At 38.4% G+C, this 15816-nt stretch overlaps 1 protein-coding gene across 4 annotated transcripts in view; it reads right to left on the bottom strand.

Annotated features, from left to right (window-relative positions):
* Nucleotides 1–15816, bottom strand: part of LOC5571211 — a 579023-nt gene that overhangs the window by 36882 nt on the left and 526325 nt on the right. For all 4 annotated transcript variants that reach the window (XM_021853041.1, XM_021853040.1, XM_021853042.1 and 1 more), the window contains one exon: nucleotides 13189–15274. In XM_021853041.1, coding sequence (XP_021708733.1) covers nucleotides 13189–13925 — 737 coding nt within the window. In that variant the 5' untranslated portion in view covers nucleotides 13926–15274. The remainder of the gene's footprint in view (nucleotides 1–13188; nucleotides 15275–15816) is intronic.

The raw sequence follows: 15816 nt of genomic DNA, 5'->3' as shown, positions 1-15816 counted from the left end.
GCTGCGAGCTGCAACAACGTAGTAAAGAGTTGGAAAGGTTTTTTCGACGATGACGATGATGATGACGAAAGGTAAGAACCTTTCCTCGACGGGGTTCGATCCTTCTCGGAAAGTGGTTTTCCCCAGCGTCAGCGTCGAGTGTGGTGTGGGAGGAGGCAGCTATTTACATAGATGAAGTCGATACATTGACTTTGGTTGGGGCGGCCGGCAGCCAACAGAGCAACCGAGCAGCCAGCAGTAGCAGATGTTCAGTTTAAAAAGTTGTTTGAAAAGTTGGTGTTTTGGAAAGTGGATCCTCCTCCTTCAGTCGGTTGCACCACCGGAAGGCAGACAAACAGAAAGGCAGACAGACAGTCCGTCAGTTTGGGGTGTGATAAAGAGCAAGTTGATATGTTTAACTTTGCCGTATGAAAACTGATGAATGGGCCTGTTAGTTTTAACGGCCCCGGGGAAATGTTTCCAGAAGCTGAATGTCCTATCGAAATAAATGTCTAATCTGTGGGATCCCAACTCGTGGCTCTGTGTGCGTGAGTGGTGATAAGGACGGGTGAAAGAAAACTGTGACAACTATTTTTGGACTGTGTTCAGATGGTTGGAATTCATCTCGTGTCACAGCAGGATTCCGGCCTGGTGGAAATCGGATTATCCGGCAATGGAAGTTGTGTTTTATATGCTTAGCCAAAGCAGCACCATTTTGTGCGGGTGTATGAGTTGCTAAAATAGGCCTGCTTGCGGGTGGTGCTCGAAATAGAATCCGAGTTTTTTCATGCTTAACGAATGAGTGAGTGCATGCGATTGGCATATTCATTCCTTGCATTTGGGAAAGGTCTAAATTTAGACATCAGATTCAAATTCTACTTACCGATAGCAAATAGTACATACCCTCCAGAACTAAGATCATCGCCATATCTAACAATCTTATTTTTGTTCAAAGGTTTCACAATGATACACACTGAAATATCGCGTCAACTTGAACTTTCAATGAGGAGAAAGAATTTATGGAATTTGGTCGCAATTTATTCCAAGTTTGTTGACGGGGAAACTGCTCTCAAAAATTCTAAAATTGATGACAGATCCTACCCGTTTAACGTAGACTAAGGATCGACCCATGACAATGATTCCTTATCTGACACATGCAACTACTTTAAATCGTTACAGATCCTGTCAGAACAGAGTTTTATGGCTAATACGTATTCTCTAGACACAAAGAAAATTAGGTGATTACATGTACTAAGTCAACCAAGATATACACTACTCAAGTGTTCCATCAGGCTACAGCCTCTTAAAACTAAATTAGAGTTGTTATAGATGATTTCATGAGCATTAAGTATTACTGCCCACAATTCGCGGAAGGCATCTTGAAACAATGTTTAGTTAAGCCCGACAACCTGTTTGAAATCATTAAAAGCCATTCACTTTAAATAAGATAAACAACCGAAATATTTTCTTTAGAGGGCATCAACAGATACATCAATGGTGATAGCACTCTCATCTGTTTTTTGAGCAAGCATGTGAGTTTATTATAATGTTCGATAAAGGTAGCAAAAACCTTGTCCACAAGATTACAGGTATAGAAGATCCTCTTGAAAATATAAGCTTTTTGAAATAGCGCCAATTGCATAGCTCCATTTTGCACGGATCTGCAAAGATTACAACAAAATTAGATGATGGGACCATCTTTGGGCCTTAAGTATTTTTTCGGTTCTTCAAGGGTAATCCGTGGAACCATCCCGAAAGTTTTTTTTTTCTCTCTCGCTGAAGAGGCAATCGCCGTAGCTAATTTGATTTGGCTTTAAATTAATATGCAAACGATATTCGAACTATGATTAGCTTTAAATTTGTGTACTCTTTTACTGTTATCATTATCAATACATCGTCTCCTACTTCAAATGTGGTGGTCGTCAAATACAGTTATGGATAGTCTTCCCACTGACGTTAACAATGCTTGAATAATATCTCAATACTCGATTACTGCATAAGATCCTAACTGACATCAGCGATTCCTATTCATCGATTCTCTCTTTCGCTAAAAATTTCGCTAAATTAGATAAATCTGTAATAATTCTTTTGAATGTAGCAAGATATAGTGATTTTTCATTTAACAGCATGAAAAAATGTTGCGAAAAGAGAACCATTTTTTTGCAATAACGCAAAGAGAGCAACGATGAAACTAAATCGATGAATGCAGATAGGCCCCTATGAAAAAACAATACTGAACTCTTCTCTTGTCGATAGCTAGCTTAATATTTGTCACATAAACGTACAGAGTATGCAAGTTTGAGGAACTGAAAATGTCTATCGAAAACAGTAAGCTTGACGTTGTTTGCTTTACCGAAACATGGTTGAGTGATACTATTAGCCATCGAATGATTTGTTTAAATGGATTAAAGCTTATTACAGATGATCGTAACAGACACGGAGGTGGTTTATGTGTTTTCATCCGAAGTAATCTCTCTTGTCGTGTAGTGTCCAGGGTGTCCATTCAAAATCAGTTTTCCAATTCCCGGATTTTTTCCGGATGCCTAAATTTTTTAAGCCGGTCTACATCAAGATCCTTCAACTTGAAATTTTCCACCAATTTTTACCTTTGTCAGTAAGAGCTGATATTCGATTTGAAATTCAAAATATTCGTTTTCAAATTCAAAGATTTTTTTCGCCGTTAAAAATCTTTATACTTTTTGATCACATTAGAACATCATTTCATTTTTTACATATAGATTTTCAAATATTGGAAAATATTGCAATGGTATTGACAGTTACATATAAGATTAAATAGAGTAGAGGATTCAATAGGTAATGAAATCTAATCACTAGAGAGCTTCGTTCAAATTCGGAGGGCTTGTTCTAAGATATTTATGAATTATTTTAATGAAATCTACGCCTAAGATTATTGGTTTAAATTCCGAAAGATTTTCGGACAGACGTGTGGTAAAGATCTATTGGAAAATCCAATAGATCAACACTAAAGATATTATCAGCAATTAAGAACTAAGAACTATGGTCTAAATTATTTTCAGACTAGGTCGTCGATTTTCTTTTAGATAAATCAATTGAAATTCTTGGTGAATAATAACATAAAAACTTTGGATCCGGTGAAAAACAATATTTGGCATGGTAAAAATAACCTTCCAGTATTTATTTTCAGTCGGGTGCTTAAAACTATGGAGAATATCTAAATGTTGACTATAGTTCTACAAAAGAGAAAAGTTCAATAGCCAATCCAATCTTTTCTAGGAAGGCCTTACAAATTATACGTTATACATGGCCCATAACCCTAGAAAAAAATCATAATCTAGGAAGGAAGTAGCTGAAACGATATCTCGCCAAAGAACATTTCGACATAGATTTTTCATAAGGGCTTATCTGTATTCATCGATTTTTCTTCCTTCATCGTGCATCTTTGCATTATTGCAGAAAATTGATTTACTTTTTGTAACATGTTTTTGTGCTGTAGGAAAAATAATAACTTTATCTAGTTTCATGAACAAGAAATATTTAAGATTTTATTAACGAAGTTATTAACGAAAAAGAGAATCGATGACGAGAAAGAGCTCATATCAATTGAGGATGAACCTGCCTACGGCAGAAAATCCCTTCAATAAAAAATAATTCAATTCAATTCAAATTCGCTCATATCAATTGAGCAACAGTAAATCGTTGTTCCTTTATGAAGCTTATTAAAAAATGACATAAATCCATAACAGCACCTTTGAAGCAATCCATCTACTCAAGAATACTTAACCATGCCGTAATCGTGAATAAGAATCTGCAAAAATCCACCATACAGAAAAAAATAATCATAAAAAGACGTTTAGCAGAAAATCACCTAGATCTCCCAAGAAAAAAGATCGACCATCTTTGTAGATTACCTTGCTACCAACCGCTTAGAATCTGCTAAGAAATAAAAAAAATCCGCCAAGATTCTTATATAAAACCTATTTGAAGTTTCATTAGTTATCCACTACTTAACTTTTAGGTGGTTTCCCAAAGCACTTTCAATTGCCTGGTCAATTATCGTCTGGATTCCCATTATGATTACTGAAATAATCTCATCAAGAATTTGCCATGAGTCTTAATAGAAATCTATCAAGCCTAGAACCTTGTCAGGAATCCTCAAGTGCCCTTTATGATTTTTTAATATCATTAATGTTTCATAAGATCTGCTTTGAATTTGCTCAATATGCCGCCAGAAATCTTTAAAACATCTCACAAGAAATCGATATCATTTGCTAGAAAAAAATACCAAAAATCTCAACACGGAACCAACGATTTTTGAATGTCAGGAATACTAGAAATCGTTAACTATTCTTTTAGCATCTTACCAAAAGTTATTCATAATGCGAAGTTTGAGCTGTCAAACAGTCGTGTACCTTGTATCTTGTGTCAAAACTTTTCTGTTTTATCCATGGAACAAATATTTTTCCCGGTGTGTTCTACAATTTCCCGGGTATTTCTCGTATTTTTCCCGGCCAAATGGAATTCCCGCTTTTTCCCGCTTTTCCCGGATTTCCCGGATGGATGGACACCCTGAGTGTGCAAGTCTTCTGTCAGTGATTCTCAAAGACCTTCAAAAAAAAAAAAAAAACAGAATTCTTTGTATTGGAAGATGTAGTTGGTGATCATTGTCTACTTTTTCCTGTCTACTGTAATCCACCAGATGTTAATTGTACTGATATTCTGAAAAACACATAACAGACTATACTCACTTCGCTACCCAGTGAACCACGTATCGTATAAGAATGTGCATCCAAAATCACATATTTGTACGTCAAAAATCAGAATCGCACAAGATGTAAAATTAAGCGTCATCAATGTCAATACTAGTTGTATATAAATCCCCAATACGATTCATAAACGACAATCTTTGTTGACAGCAAAACATGTCGTAAATAGTGCAACATAGAATCGCGTTAAGTTGTATAAACTGACAGATCATATATCAATCCAGAAAGGATCATATGAAATCGCAATAACTTAGAAAAAATTGCCACCCAAACTTGGTATCTGCTGACGATAGGCCTCAAAGTGTTGCTGTACATGAAACATGCATTAATATTGGCAAATAACCACTTGCAAAGCATGTATCCCTTCATGGTACAGTGGTAAGGCGTCCAACTCCTAATCCAGAAGTCCCGCGTTCGAGGCTTGCTGGACATTTTGTTTTTATTTTCATCCAAATTTTGTGGCATCGTATTTCTGATCACAGAAAGTTTGAAAAAGTCGTGCTAAGTACGCATATAGCCTCCACTTTGGTAGGTATATATCTATTTCGTGCATTATATACGATTGAATTGAATTGATGTATATCAAAAGTTATAAGAACCAAAATTTTGACTGGGTACTCATCTACTTTTCTCATTGGTGATTTTAATACAGATCCCCGAAAGCATACGCGTAGAGCTGTGCGCTTGAACGATATTTTTGCCAACATGTCGTACTGTGGTAAATCATGAACCTACTTTTTTCCAATTTCGGTAGTTCATTATTGAAGGTTTTACCAGATTTTTATGCCAGGTATTTTAAAACATGATCTTATATTCGCATCGTTGGACTTCTATCGTTTACTGGTGTAGAGATTATTATAATTATGACACCAATTCACTTCACTCTGATTCAAGTTATTTTGAATGGAATAGTTTTCTGCAAATTGACGACTCTGATATTTTACTAAGTGCACAACCCTCGTTCCACAGAGTTGCATGAACTTTTTTTTTCAATAGAAGTTCAAGAAAAATCTGCTAAGATATTGAAAAGGCCATGGTAGATAGTGATCTAGCGTATCGTATTTGGACAAGAAACAAGAACTATTCAGCATAGAACAGATTACAATCTTCTAAAAACCTGTGTCAACGGTGTCATATCCAAAGCCAAATGCGATTATGACAGCAGAAAACTGAACTTGAATCTACCGTCGAAACAATTGTGGAATAACGTATCAACATCATTGCCTCTTATGCTATTCCCATTTTCGAGCATCTTTTCAATAGTTTATTTTTTTCAGAAAAAAAAATCCTGCTTTTTGGAAACACGCGAAGGTTATTCCTCCCAGACCAATAAGTTTGCTTAGAACCATTTCAGAAGTTTTTGAAAGGCTGATAAAGTTCCAAATATCAGATTTTATTGAAACAATGAACGTCATAGAACTGAAACTGCACTGACGAGGGTACAGGACGATATTGCACAGACAGTAAATAAGAGCGGTTTAATTGTGTTGCTGCTGATTGATTTCGCTGAAGCCTTAGATAGTGTTGTATATATAAATTAAGTACTACATTCAGATTTAGCGTGTCTAAATAGAAATTATCTGTCAGAAGCTGTATTTGTTATATTATCTTCATATTGTAAAACCCGTTGTAAACCTACCTTTAGTAGTGAAGCTTAAAGAGCGAATGAAGCTTCATTTACTTTAAAATGCTGAGTGCGCCATCTCTAAGTGAAAAGAGGAACTGTTTTGCGCGCGAGAAAAAATATTGCTGTGAGTTCCACCCGCCGATCTCATTTACGCATGCACACTTTGCAGAAATCATAAATTTTGGGGAAAAGATAGGCTAAAAATGACAAACAACTCAAAGACACCCCGTCTCGATTCGAGATGTTTTAGTAAAGGAGATAGCCTCAAATAAGAAGCAGGATAAATGAGATGCTAATTTCTTTTCCACAGCGTCGATACAATTGTGTATTGCTTGAAGCGATTGAAAGATCAGCAATAGCGTGATCTAAACCGAGGTTTGCAAATTACTTTTGTGGACACCGTCATCGTGAAAAGACCTTCAAGTGAGCCTTATAAATAGTTATAAAATCTATTGACCTAGCGATGTGAGAAATAATCAGGAATACAATAAGTGAATTGTGTATAAACTGCAAATTGGGTTAAAATTAGTTTAAATCCTTTTTAGAAAAGAATTTTCATAAAGAAAGTGAATTTCGCTTTGCATTAGTGACTAGTGCAGTTTTTCCTAGCATAGTGGTTTGGCCAGGTAAGCGTTGGTGGGAATTTGGAACGCAAATTATAAGTAACGCTATTCTGAACACGTTGAACAGGTAATCGCCAACCGTTCAACGAGGGTGCGAAGCCAGAGTTGCCGTGTCCGTTATCTGGTGTCGGACTTTCTGGAAAACCTTCGAGGAATTTAGAAGACAAGATCAGGGTGTATTTCGGAGAGAGAACCAGTTAGCACCAGTGTACGGTGGCATTTCCCAATTGAACGAGAACGAAACTCTCCCCACCGGCACACGTAGGTGACACCACCCTAGAAAAGTCGAGCGTCGGTTATAGTGGCGCCCTCATGGGTTGGAATGCGGAGTAATCGTCGTTACACGAAATTTCGGACACACACCGCCTCAGAATTACACCGCAAGCGCTCGAATCATCACAGTGCGAGTCTTCTTTGACGTGCGGTTAGTGTTCTGCACCGACACGTGTGGAAAGCAGTCGAATACTTCCGAGAAGCGAGCCGCTGCACATGTCTTGTCCATATCACGAACAGCCGACCATAGCGATCCAGAAAACCAGGTTTGACCAGATTTAAGAAACCCGTTGTAAAACAATAGACACAGTGACGTCACTCGTAGGTAGGGGAATGAACCGATAGCTAAAACAAAATACAAGACATTCAAGGTCAGTTAGGATTTGTGGTTCAAGTTTCCTCGTCTTATCACGTGACGCTACCACTAGGGTGTTTGGGTTTTGAGTATTATAGATCACATTGCTGCGGGGAAATCGATTAATCTCTTATTAATTCTATTATTAGATTAGGGATCAAATTTTCTTGGTACCTGTTTTGTGGACTGCCAAGATGAATTCGGGTGTTTGAAACGTAACTACCCGCCCTGATTCAGAGTCTTAAAGCCGAGCTCACCAAACGCAACAACAGTCTCTCAATCTAAAGCTGCAGATTGTAGAAACTTCGCATTCGTTACATTATCCCAGTGCAAATAAATTTATCTAAAACTCCGACAAATCCTCCTTCTTTGACTATCGATGGGGTTGAAGTTGAGTTTGTAAATAAAGCTAGTAGGGGGGCTGGGGGCAAGAAGAACACCTTAAGATATATAGGTTCAAATTATGGTTGATAAGCACAATTTTTGAAGATTATTCCAGTGTAGGGGCAAGCTCAGCTCTTGTTCTAAATGATGTTATCGATAGATTTCAAAAATATAAGAAACACATGATGATTTGAGATTTTTGAAAATGTCCCTTCTTATGAGGTATTTAAACGAAGCACGGGGCAAGAGTGCCACTCGTATGGGGCAAGAAGACCACCAGAGTAAAATGCCACAAATTTTGTATATTATTATTTCCCCGCCTAAAGGATAAATTCTAGAGTAAGTAAAGATAAAAACTGAGGGATAAAAGTTGACTTATAGTTAAAAAGTAATTTTACGAAATTAATTTAGTTTTCATCTTATTTGACTGTAACAATAATAGTAAACATTTTCAGAAACCATTTTGAATGTCCAAGATGGTTTATTTCGATTTTATTTAGTAGGAAACATTGATTGAATGCAATATTAAACAAGAAAAATAAAAGTGCATTTGATTTTATATGAGAAAATTGCGGTGTCCCTCTTGCCCCATAAGACATACTGTTATTATATATGTAAAATTTAATGTCAAAAGGATTTTTTCGAAAAAAAATCCTCACAGTCATATTAAACAATTGAAAATCATCAATACTGTGCGGAAAAATCAATATGTTTTGTATTTATTGGGAGTCAAACCTTGTTTTCCAGTCTTACATTCTTATAATATTTCGCATATTTTGCGTTGGTGAGTTAAAGACATTTTTCTAATTTTTTGTACTAAACATTTTTAACTGTAATATTTACACAACCCTCAATTAGTACTCAATTTATACTTATCCTGCGTTAAACATCAAAAAATTGATTTGTACTACGTGAAATTAGAGGTGGCACTCTTGCCCCGGGTGTCCTTCTTGCCCCATGTCCCCCTAATTTAGGAGTGGTATTTAAAAGTTTGCTTGAATGGGATGGGCATATAAATTTGCAATGATCTAAAATATACTTAGATTAGACTTAGATATTAAAAACAGAAAAAAATTTGTTTTTTGCTCCCTAACTTTATATATGATGACTTCATTCATTCAAATGCTTCAAATAGCTCTCTCGATAGACTATGAGATTTACCGAGATTCTCACATGGTTCATATCTTCATACTTTAATGATTGGTTGTCTATTTGTAAAGTTCTATAAATTGGGGTCATGCATGAGGCCTTTCAGAATAATCAAAACAAAAGCTCCAAATTTATTTTCTAAACTATCACCTCTTAAATGCACACGTAAAATAAGTTTTCGCGTACCATGGCATAGTTACCTCTATTGCGGCCAGTCACTCTTTGTAAGAGGCATCGTGAACTATAACAATCTTCCAAATAATATTAAATCTTGTGAATCGACCATTTATTTTCAAATTGAGATATTATCACATTTTCAGTATATGTGTAATAGTAGTTTACGGAACAAGTTGCAGAATGATGATTTTCACAGCACGAGTCGTAAATTTATCCTACGAGGCTTGCCGAGTAGGATAATTACGACGAGTGCTGTAAAAATCGAGTTCTGCAACGAGTTACGTACAACATTTTTTGCAATTTCGTAGAAGACCACTTGAGGGTATCATAAATTATATCAGCATGCATTCACCTTTATTTTACAATTTCTGAAAAATTGTTGGGTAATGATTCATTGCGCAACTCAAAACAGTTGCGTAATGAGAAAGCGTTGCGTAATGAATCATTACAGCACTGGTTTCAGTTAGGTAATGACTATTCCCGCACTCCATAGTTCAGTGCAGGAAAGTAGGCCGTTTCATGACAGATCGGCGTGATGAAAAACAGCCTATTACGATGAGAAATTGCAAAAAGATTTTTGTAGAAAGAGCATTAGTAGTTGAGTTACGTAAATATTATGTAAAATCTACTACTTTTTCACATTGTAACAATTTAAAAGGCAATGCCTTATGTTACGAAGAGTCAATAAATAAATAAATAAAAAATATGTAATTTTTTTTATCTGGCAAATTTGAGTGTCAAACTATATCATTTTGGAAAACAAGCATAGATCTGATCGAACGAGATCAATTTAAAGGTATTTGCCACTTATATACTTTTATTGCAAAATAGCAATTAACAATATTCCTTAAGTTCGAAATTTCCCAATTATGTGAAAATACCTTGTTTATTACTAATTCACAAAATCTGTCACCTAGTTGACCAATACCCTTCAAATAATTCCCCACGACCATGTTTAGCACCCTAATTTTGACAACTTAGAAGAAAAATAAAATTGATACATACCAAAGACCAAAGCGGGTGTCAGTGCCTAATTTAGTTCTCACATAACGGCCGTAGTAGACAGTATAAAAACAAGGTAAATTAGGTAAGAGATGATTGAAAAGTACTTGAGGTCCCAAAACGATGAACATTTCCAAAAACTCCAATGACCTTTGAAAAACTAGGCATCCAGACGATCTCAATCGAGCTTAAATGAAAGCAATTCGTCAGGAATAACCCAAATGGTAGAAATTTCAACTTTTTTTTTCATTTGCTATGGTTTGCTGGGAAACGGGCTAACTGTAAAACCAAACTCATGAGTTTTTTAACTTTGTTGTAGCAAGTTCTTTGGAACTTCAAACTTAATCTAGATTCGTGATAACCCTTGACGCTTTGCATAAAATGTAGTTGCATTCCCATGATACCCCAGTTTAGTCAAAACAAGCATGAAACGAGTCATAAATTGAATGACTATTAGAAGGAAATCATACTTTCACAAATAAATGCTAGTGTTCTAGACAAAATCGTTGAGGAAGGGTATGCTGGAAATCTCATAAAATTTAGTGAATTCTATTCGAGATTTTTGTTGCGAGTCGTAATTTGAACCTCCAAAATTCGTTCTGAAAGTTGAATCATCTATCACATTCGGCATGAATTACACATCCTTTATAAAATCCCCGGAAATTTACAAGTTATTCCTCTTGGGCGTCATTCTTGAATTCGTACCGGAATATTGTTGAAATATTCCGGAGCACCAAAAATTTCTCCATAGATTTTCCCTACAAATTTCTTCCGATATTTAAGAATTGTACAGAAATGTCGTTTAGGAATTGCCAGAAACGATTCCGTAAAAAATGTTCTGGAAATGCAAAACTCACTTTTGAAGTATCTACCAGAAATTATGCAGAAATCTGGATCAAATGAACTTTATGCGACAGCACAACCTTTTTCCTGTCAAAATCTTTGTAGAGTTTCCTACTGTAATTCCTGCTTAAAGCTGACTGAAAGTCTCTGCCATCAGCAGACAGTTTCGTTTTACGACTTAGAATATGAAGGAACTTTGTCTGTTCATGGTCGAGCATTGCAGATTTCAAACTCTCTAGGGTGGTTCAAAACACACCACTCATTCGATTCTAGATCAAATTCTGAATGTCCTCCCAAAATAAGAGGTCATTCGGATGAAAACTAAGACTGTCTTTCAAAACATGTATGAGAATTACTATGGGAAAAGCAAACATTCTGTTCAATAGGTCTAATAGTCTTTTCCCATGAGCTCTTGAGGGTTAGAGCTACGCGAATGCTGTTAGATACATTAATCAGTCTCAGTGATTAGTTATCGATTCATATCACACTGAGCATTTTTCAACAGTGCTCATTTATCTTCTGAACAGGCAACAACTCTCATACAAACTTTGAAGAGCTTGTGCAATCTCAGTGTTCATCCAAATGAGCTCTAATTGCAGGAGAACACTAAGAATTTGATCTAGAATCGAATATGCGGTGTACAGGAAAAAAGATTTTTAAATCACCCTACTTTAAGTTGAATGTTTAGGATCTTTCCGAACTGGAGAAGGTGTATTACTCTCCTCACAAATATTTAATTCTATTGCAAGCTTACGTAAATTTTTCTTTAGCTCGTGCAACTTTACAATATTAAACCAATTTTTAAAACAAATTCAATTGTTTTATTGCGCTGATTTTTGAACTATGTTACTGGTTTAGTTCGATCGTGTTATGTATCGATATTCAGTAGAGATTTGACAAGTAGTTAGGAGAATCTCAATCACTTGAATGCTTTAGCAATACTGTGAGTGAAACGTGTCTTGTCTAAAATACGAATTATGTTAATTTACTTCATAACAACTGTGCAAAATTTCAGCTCAATCGGAGAAACTATATTTTAGCGGGATTTACTATGGGAAAAAATACTTTTGCAAAGAAAAATCGCCAGAGGTCGCCCATTGACCTCTAAAAAATTCTGAACACAATAATAACAAAATGAGGTAAAATTTCCAAACAGCCTATGCTTAATAACCTTTTTTACAAGCATCGGATTGCTTTGCGGTCTTCGGTCTTTTAAAGGACAATGGGCGACCTCTGGCGATTTTTCTTTGCAAAAGTAAGTTTTTCCATAGTAAATCCCATACTAACTTTGAACGGCTGTCGCTAAAATATAGTTTCACCGATCGAGCTGAAATTTTGCACAGTTGTTATGGGATCTAAATGAAATCCAAAAAGTGGACTGGAGCGAGAATCTATTTTTTTTATATAATCGTTTCCCAGGCTAGTGAATATCCAGGTTCCTATATAAGTTTATAAATGCACATTTTAGTACGTAGAAACATTCTCAAACAGATCGTTAAACTATCCTTGCCCGATCCCTTCATGGGAACCGCAACAGACCCAATGCACCTGCCCTGAGCTCTATCGTTCGATCCAATCAATGGCCATTCCATTTGATTGCACTTAATGAAAAATTCAAGTCTCCCTAAATGGAAACCGCATGCAATGACCTGCATCAAAGAACAAACGAAAACAATGCAACCGTAACATATGGAAATGTTCCCGTAAAAATCACAATGTTATCGACCCTACTGGCCCTTGGTGGATGATGAGGGGTAATGCGGCAGACAAACGACCCAAACGTAACGAAACAAAGTTTATGATCCCTAAAAATCACACTTCCCGAAATCCCGACCGCCACCACTGACTGCCCGGAAGTTTATCGTAAATCTGCTCGTAAATCATTCCACTCGATTGTAATCGCGATGCAATCGCCGAGTCAGACATAATAATGGTGCACGCGTGTTTCTCCTCGTTCTGCCACGAATCCCCCCCCACCGAACAATACATCAAATTGATTAGACAGGAAATCGTACAGTCGGGGCCACTTACCTAAACGTCGTCAGCAGGGGCGTCGAAACGGTCGTCAGACTGGGCACGTACACGTTGTCCGGTATGCTACGCTTGGTCGTGGTCGTTGAGCCGTACGCGACTCGGCTAAACACGGCCGCGATGCTCTTCTCCAGGTTCAGACTGCCGAACCCATCGCCGCCGAAGACCTGAACCGGTGCTCCGGCCGGTCCCGTGCCATCCCCATTGGGGTCCAGGAGGACCGTGGCTACCCGGGTCGGGTGTAGTAGTACTAGGAGGGTGGTAAATAGGACTAACGCTAGGGAGGTGGTAGATCGCCTGGTTGGGGTGTTGAAGGTCCGTTGGGAGGTTGAGTTTCTCACTCGGACCTTTTTGACTGTATCCGGCCGCCGTTGTCTCCGCCGGCCAAATTTGCGGGTACAGCTATTAGCACTAGGGTTGGGGTGACTACTACTGGGCAATGGGGGGCAGCTGGGCAGCATGTCGTTGTGGTTCTCGTTGACACTGTCCATCGTCTGGCTGCAGGAGCAGTCCAGCAAGTTTGGCCGTAACCGTAGACAGCTGTCGATATCACTACTGATCCTACTACTAAGGCTACTGCTGCAGTCATCTTCCGGTTGCGTTGGTTGTTGTGGACTGGTTAATAGACTTCGGGTTATCCGGTTAAGGCTGCTACTCCGACCATGGTTAGACTCGTCGACGCGGTTCAACGATAAGGAGATCTTGTATTTTTTGTGCAATGTCCCTTCGGGAAACATGGTGAAACGTGCACACTTCCGTACGCACGTATGCTACGGATTATTTTTTTATTTGGAGCGATTACGCTAATGCACCTTTCACACTATTAGTGCTGTTTTTTACGGATTCACACAGAGCTTCCACCTCTCAAGTAGAGGATTATCGATTTTCACCCCCGAAATGATGGAAATTATCCCAAACTAGAACAAAAACGCCCCGAAACACTGTCTAAGCACATCTCGGTCGAGTTTCGTCGAGGATTTTCGTCATTTTTTTCACATTCTTCTTGGCACTTGGTGCTTGAGAGCTCTTCTTGGGATTCTTTGCTCGTCGTTGAACACCGCTGTGTTCACATTTATCACATGTCTGTTTCTTCTGGCAGCAGCGCTCTAAACTGGCATCTGCATCAGATACCTACACAAATACGGTCAACCCGAAGGCGAGGGGTTCTTCTTTCCGTTCCTGGCGAGTGAGTACACCGCACAGACGCACTCACACCGGTACAAATCCTGGATCCAGCGCTTAGCCGTCCCGAAGGGTGTACAGAATAATTCCAGGTTTCGGAGAACACACAAAGCATTGGACGGAGGCCGTCGTCTGCCTATGCCTGCCTATTTGAAGAAGCAGAAGACTAGAAACACCGCGAACCAGAAAGAGGAGGCTCACTCATTCCACTTAATCACCCTCCCTCGCACCACTCTTTACGGGACTGGCATGGAAAGAAACATAGACGCAAGCACCGCACTCGTCTTCTCGAAAAACATCAACCAGCACTCCGTACCTTATATTCTCTTTCGGGTGGATATCTCTGCTGCCTAGCACAAACACTCGCTCACACAGGCGGAATATTTAATTATTTGCTTCTACCACTTCTTCTGGAGCTGCCTAAGCGTATTCTTCTCAATCGAACCCGACGGCACGGATCAATTCGTTGCACTGCGTAACGGGAATCACACGGCTCGTTCTACGAATTCACGTGAAAAGTCGTCGTACCTCGCAACCCGAATCCGATTCTAACAATCGCGCGCGGAGGTCAACTATCACTCCGATTGTATTATCTTCACCCGTTCGGGTCACTGCTCTTCCTGTTTCCTGCCCTCCTCCAGTCGGGAGTACGCAACACACGGCAATGTGACCTCGTTTCCGTTTTGTCTGATGTCTCGGAGCGCACGACGACAACCGGTTCAGAACTCTGCCCGATGGCAACTGAAACGGTCTCCAGGCTCTTCCAATGTCGTTTGTCGAGGGGAATGTCCTTGCGCTATGGTCTCTTCTCCTCACTCTCTGGCTCTCTCGAATTGCGTGCCTGAGAGAGAGAACGGTGCAAGGATAACGCTTATCCTGTGAGAGAGAGACGCGGGGGAGAGTCCTGGAATAATATCGAAAGAGAAGAAAAAATATTGACGTTAGGAAAAGTGGAAAATTAATAAACAGACTGTGGCTGAGGCAGACTGTGGTCTGAAGAGAAAGCGGGGGGAGGTGGGAGAGGTTGGATAGGAAGCCGTTGATGGAATGGGATATCGCTCAGTGGAAGCAAATGGGAAAATCGGATTCGAAATTGGATTTGGCTGCCGTGTGCATTTAAAGATGTGATTCAGGAATAGGATTCCGAAGATGGTAAATGTATCGATTCCGAGTGGTTAGAATTTGAACGATAAAAAACACAATTCTAGTAGCTATAAAACGCACAAAGTTTGAAGGTTGGATATGTGCAGAATAAAATTTGTCTACTTTTTGAAATGACCTTGAAATCGGTTTCTAGAAACATTGTATACTCTTACAAGTGAAAAAGGAGTTTTAACAGTCAGAACGTCAGAAATACGTGATTTTCACATTGCTTTTCAAAAAGCATCTCAAATTATACGGTTTTAGCGAGCATCCTAATAAAGAAATGCTCAAGAATGTTTTGAG

Source organism: Aedes aegypti, chromosome 3 (genome assembly GCF_002204515.2).
Source record: "Aedes aegypti strain LVP_AGWG chromosome 3, AaegL5.0 Primary Assembly, whole genome shotgun sequence".
Classification (NCBI taxonomy): domain Eukaryota; kingdom Metazoa; phylum Arthropoda; class Insecta; order Diptera; family Culicidae; genus Aedes; species Aedes aegypti.
The sequence above is the reverse complement of the archived record's forward strand: the minus strand, read 5'-3'. Positions and strand labels throughout refer to the sequence as shown.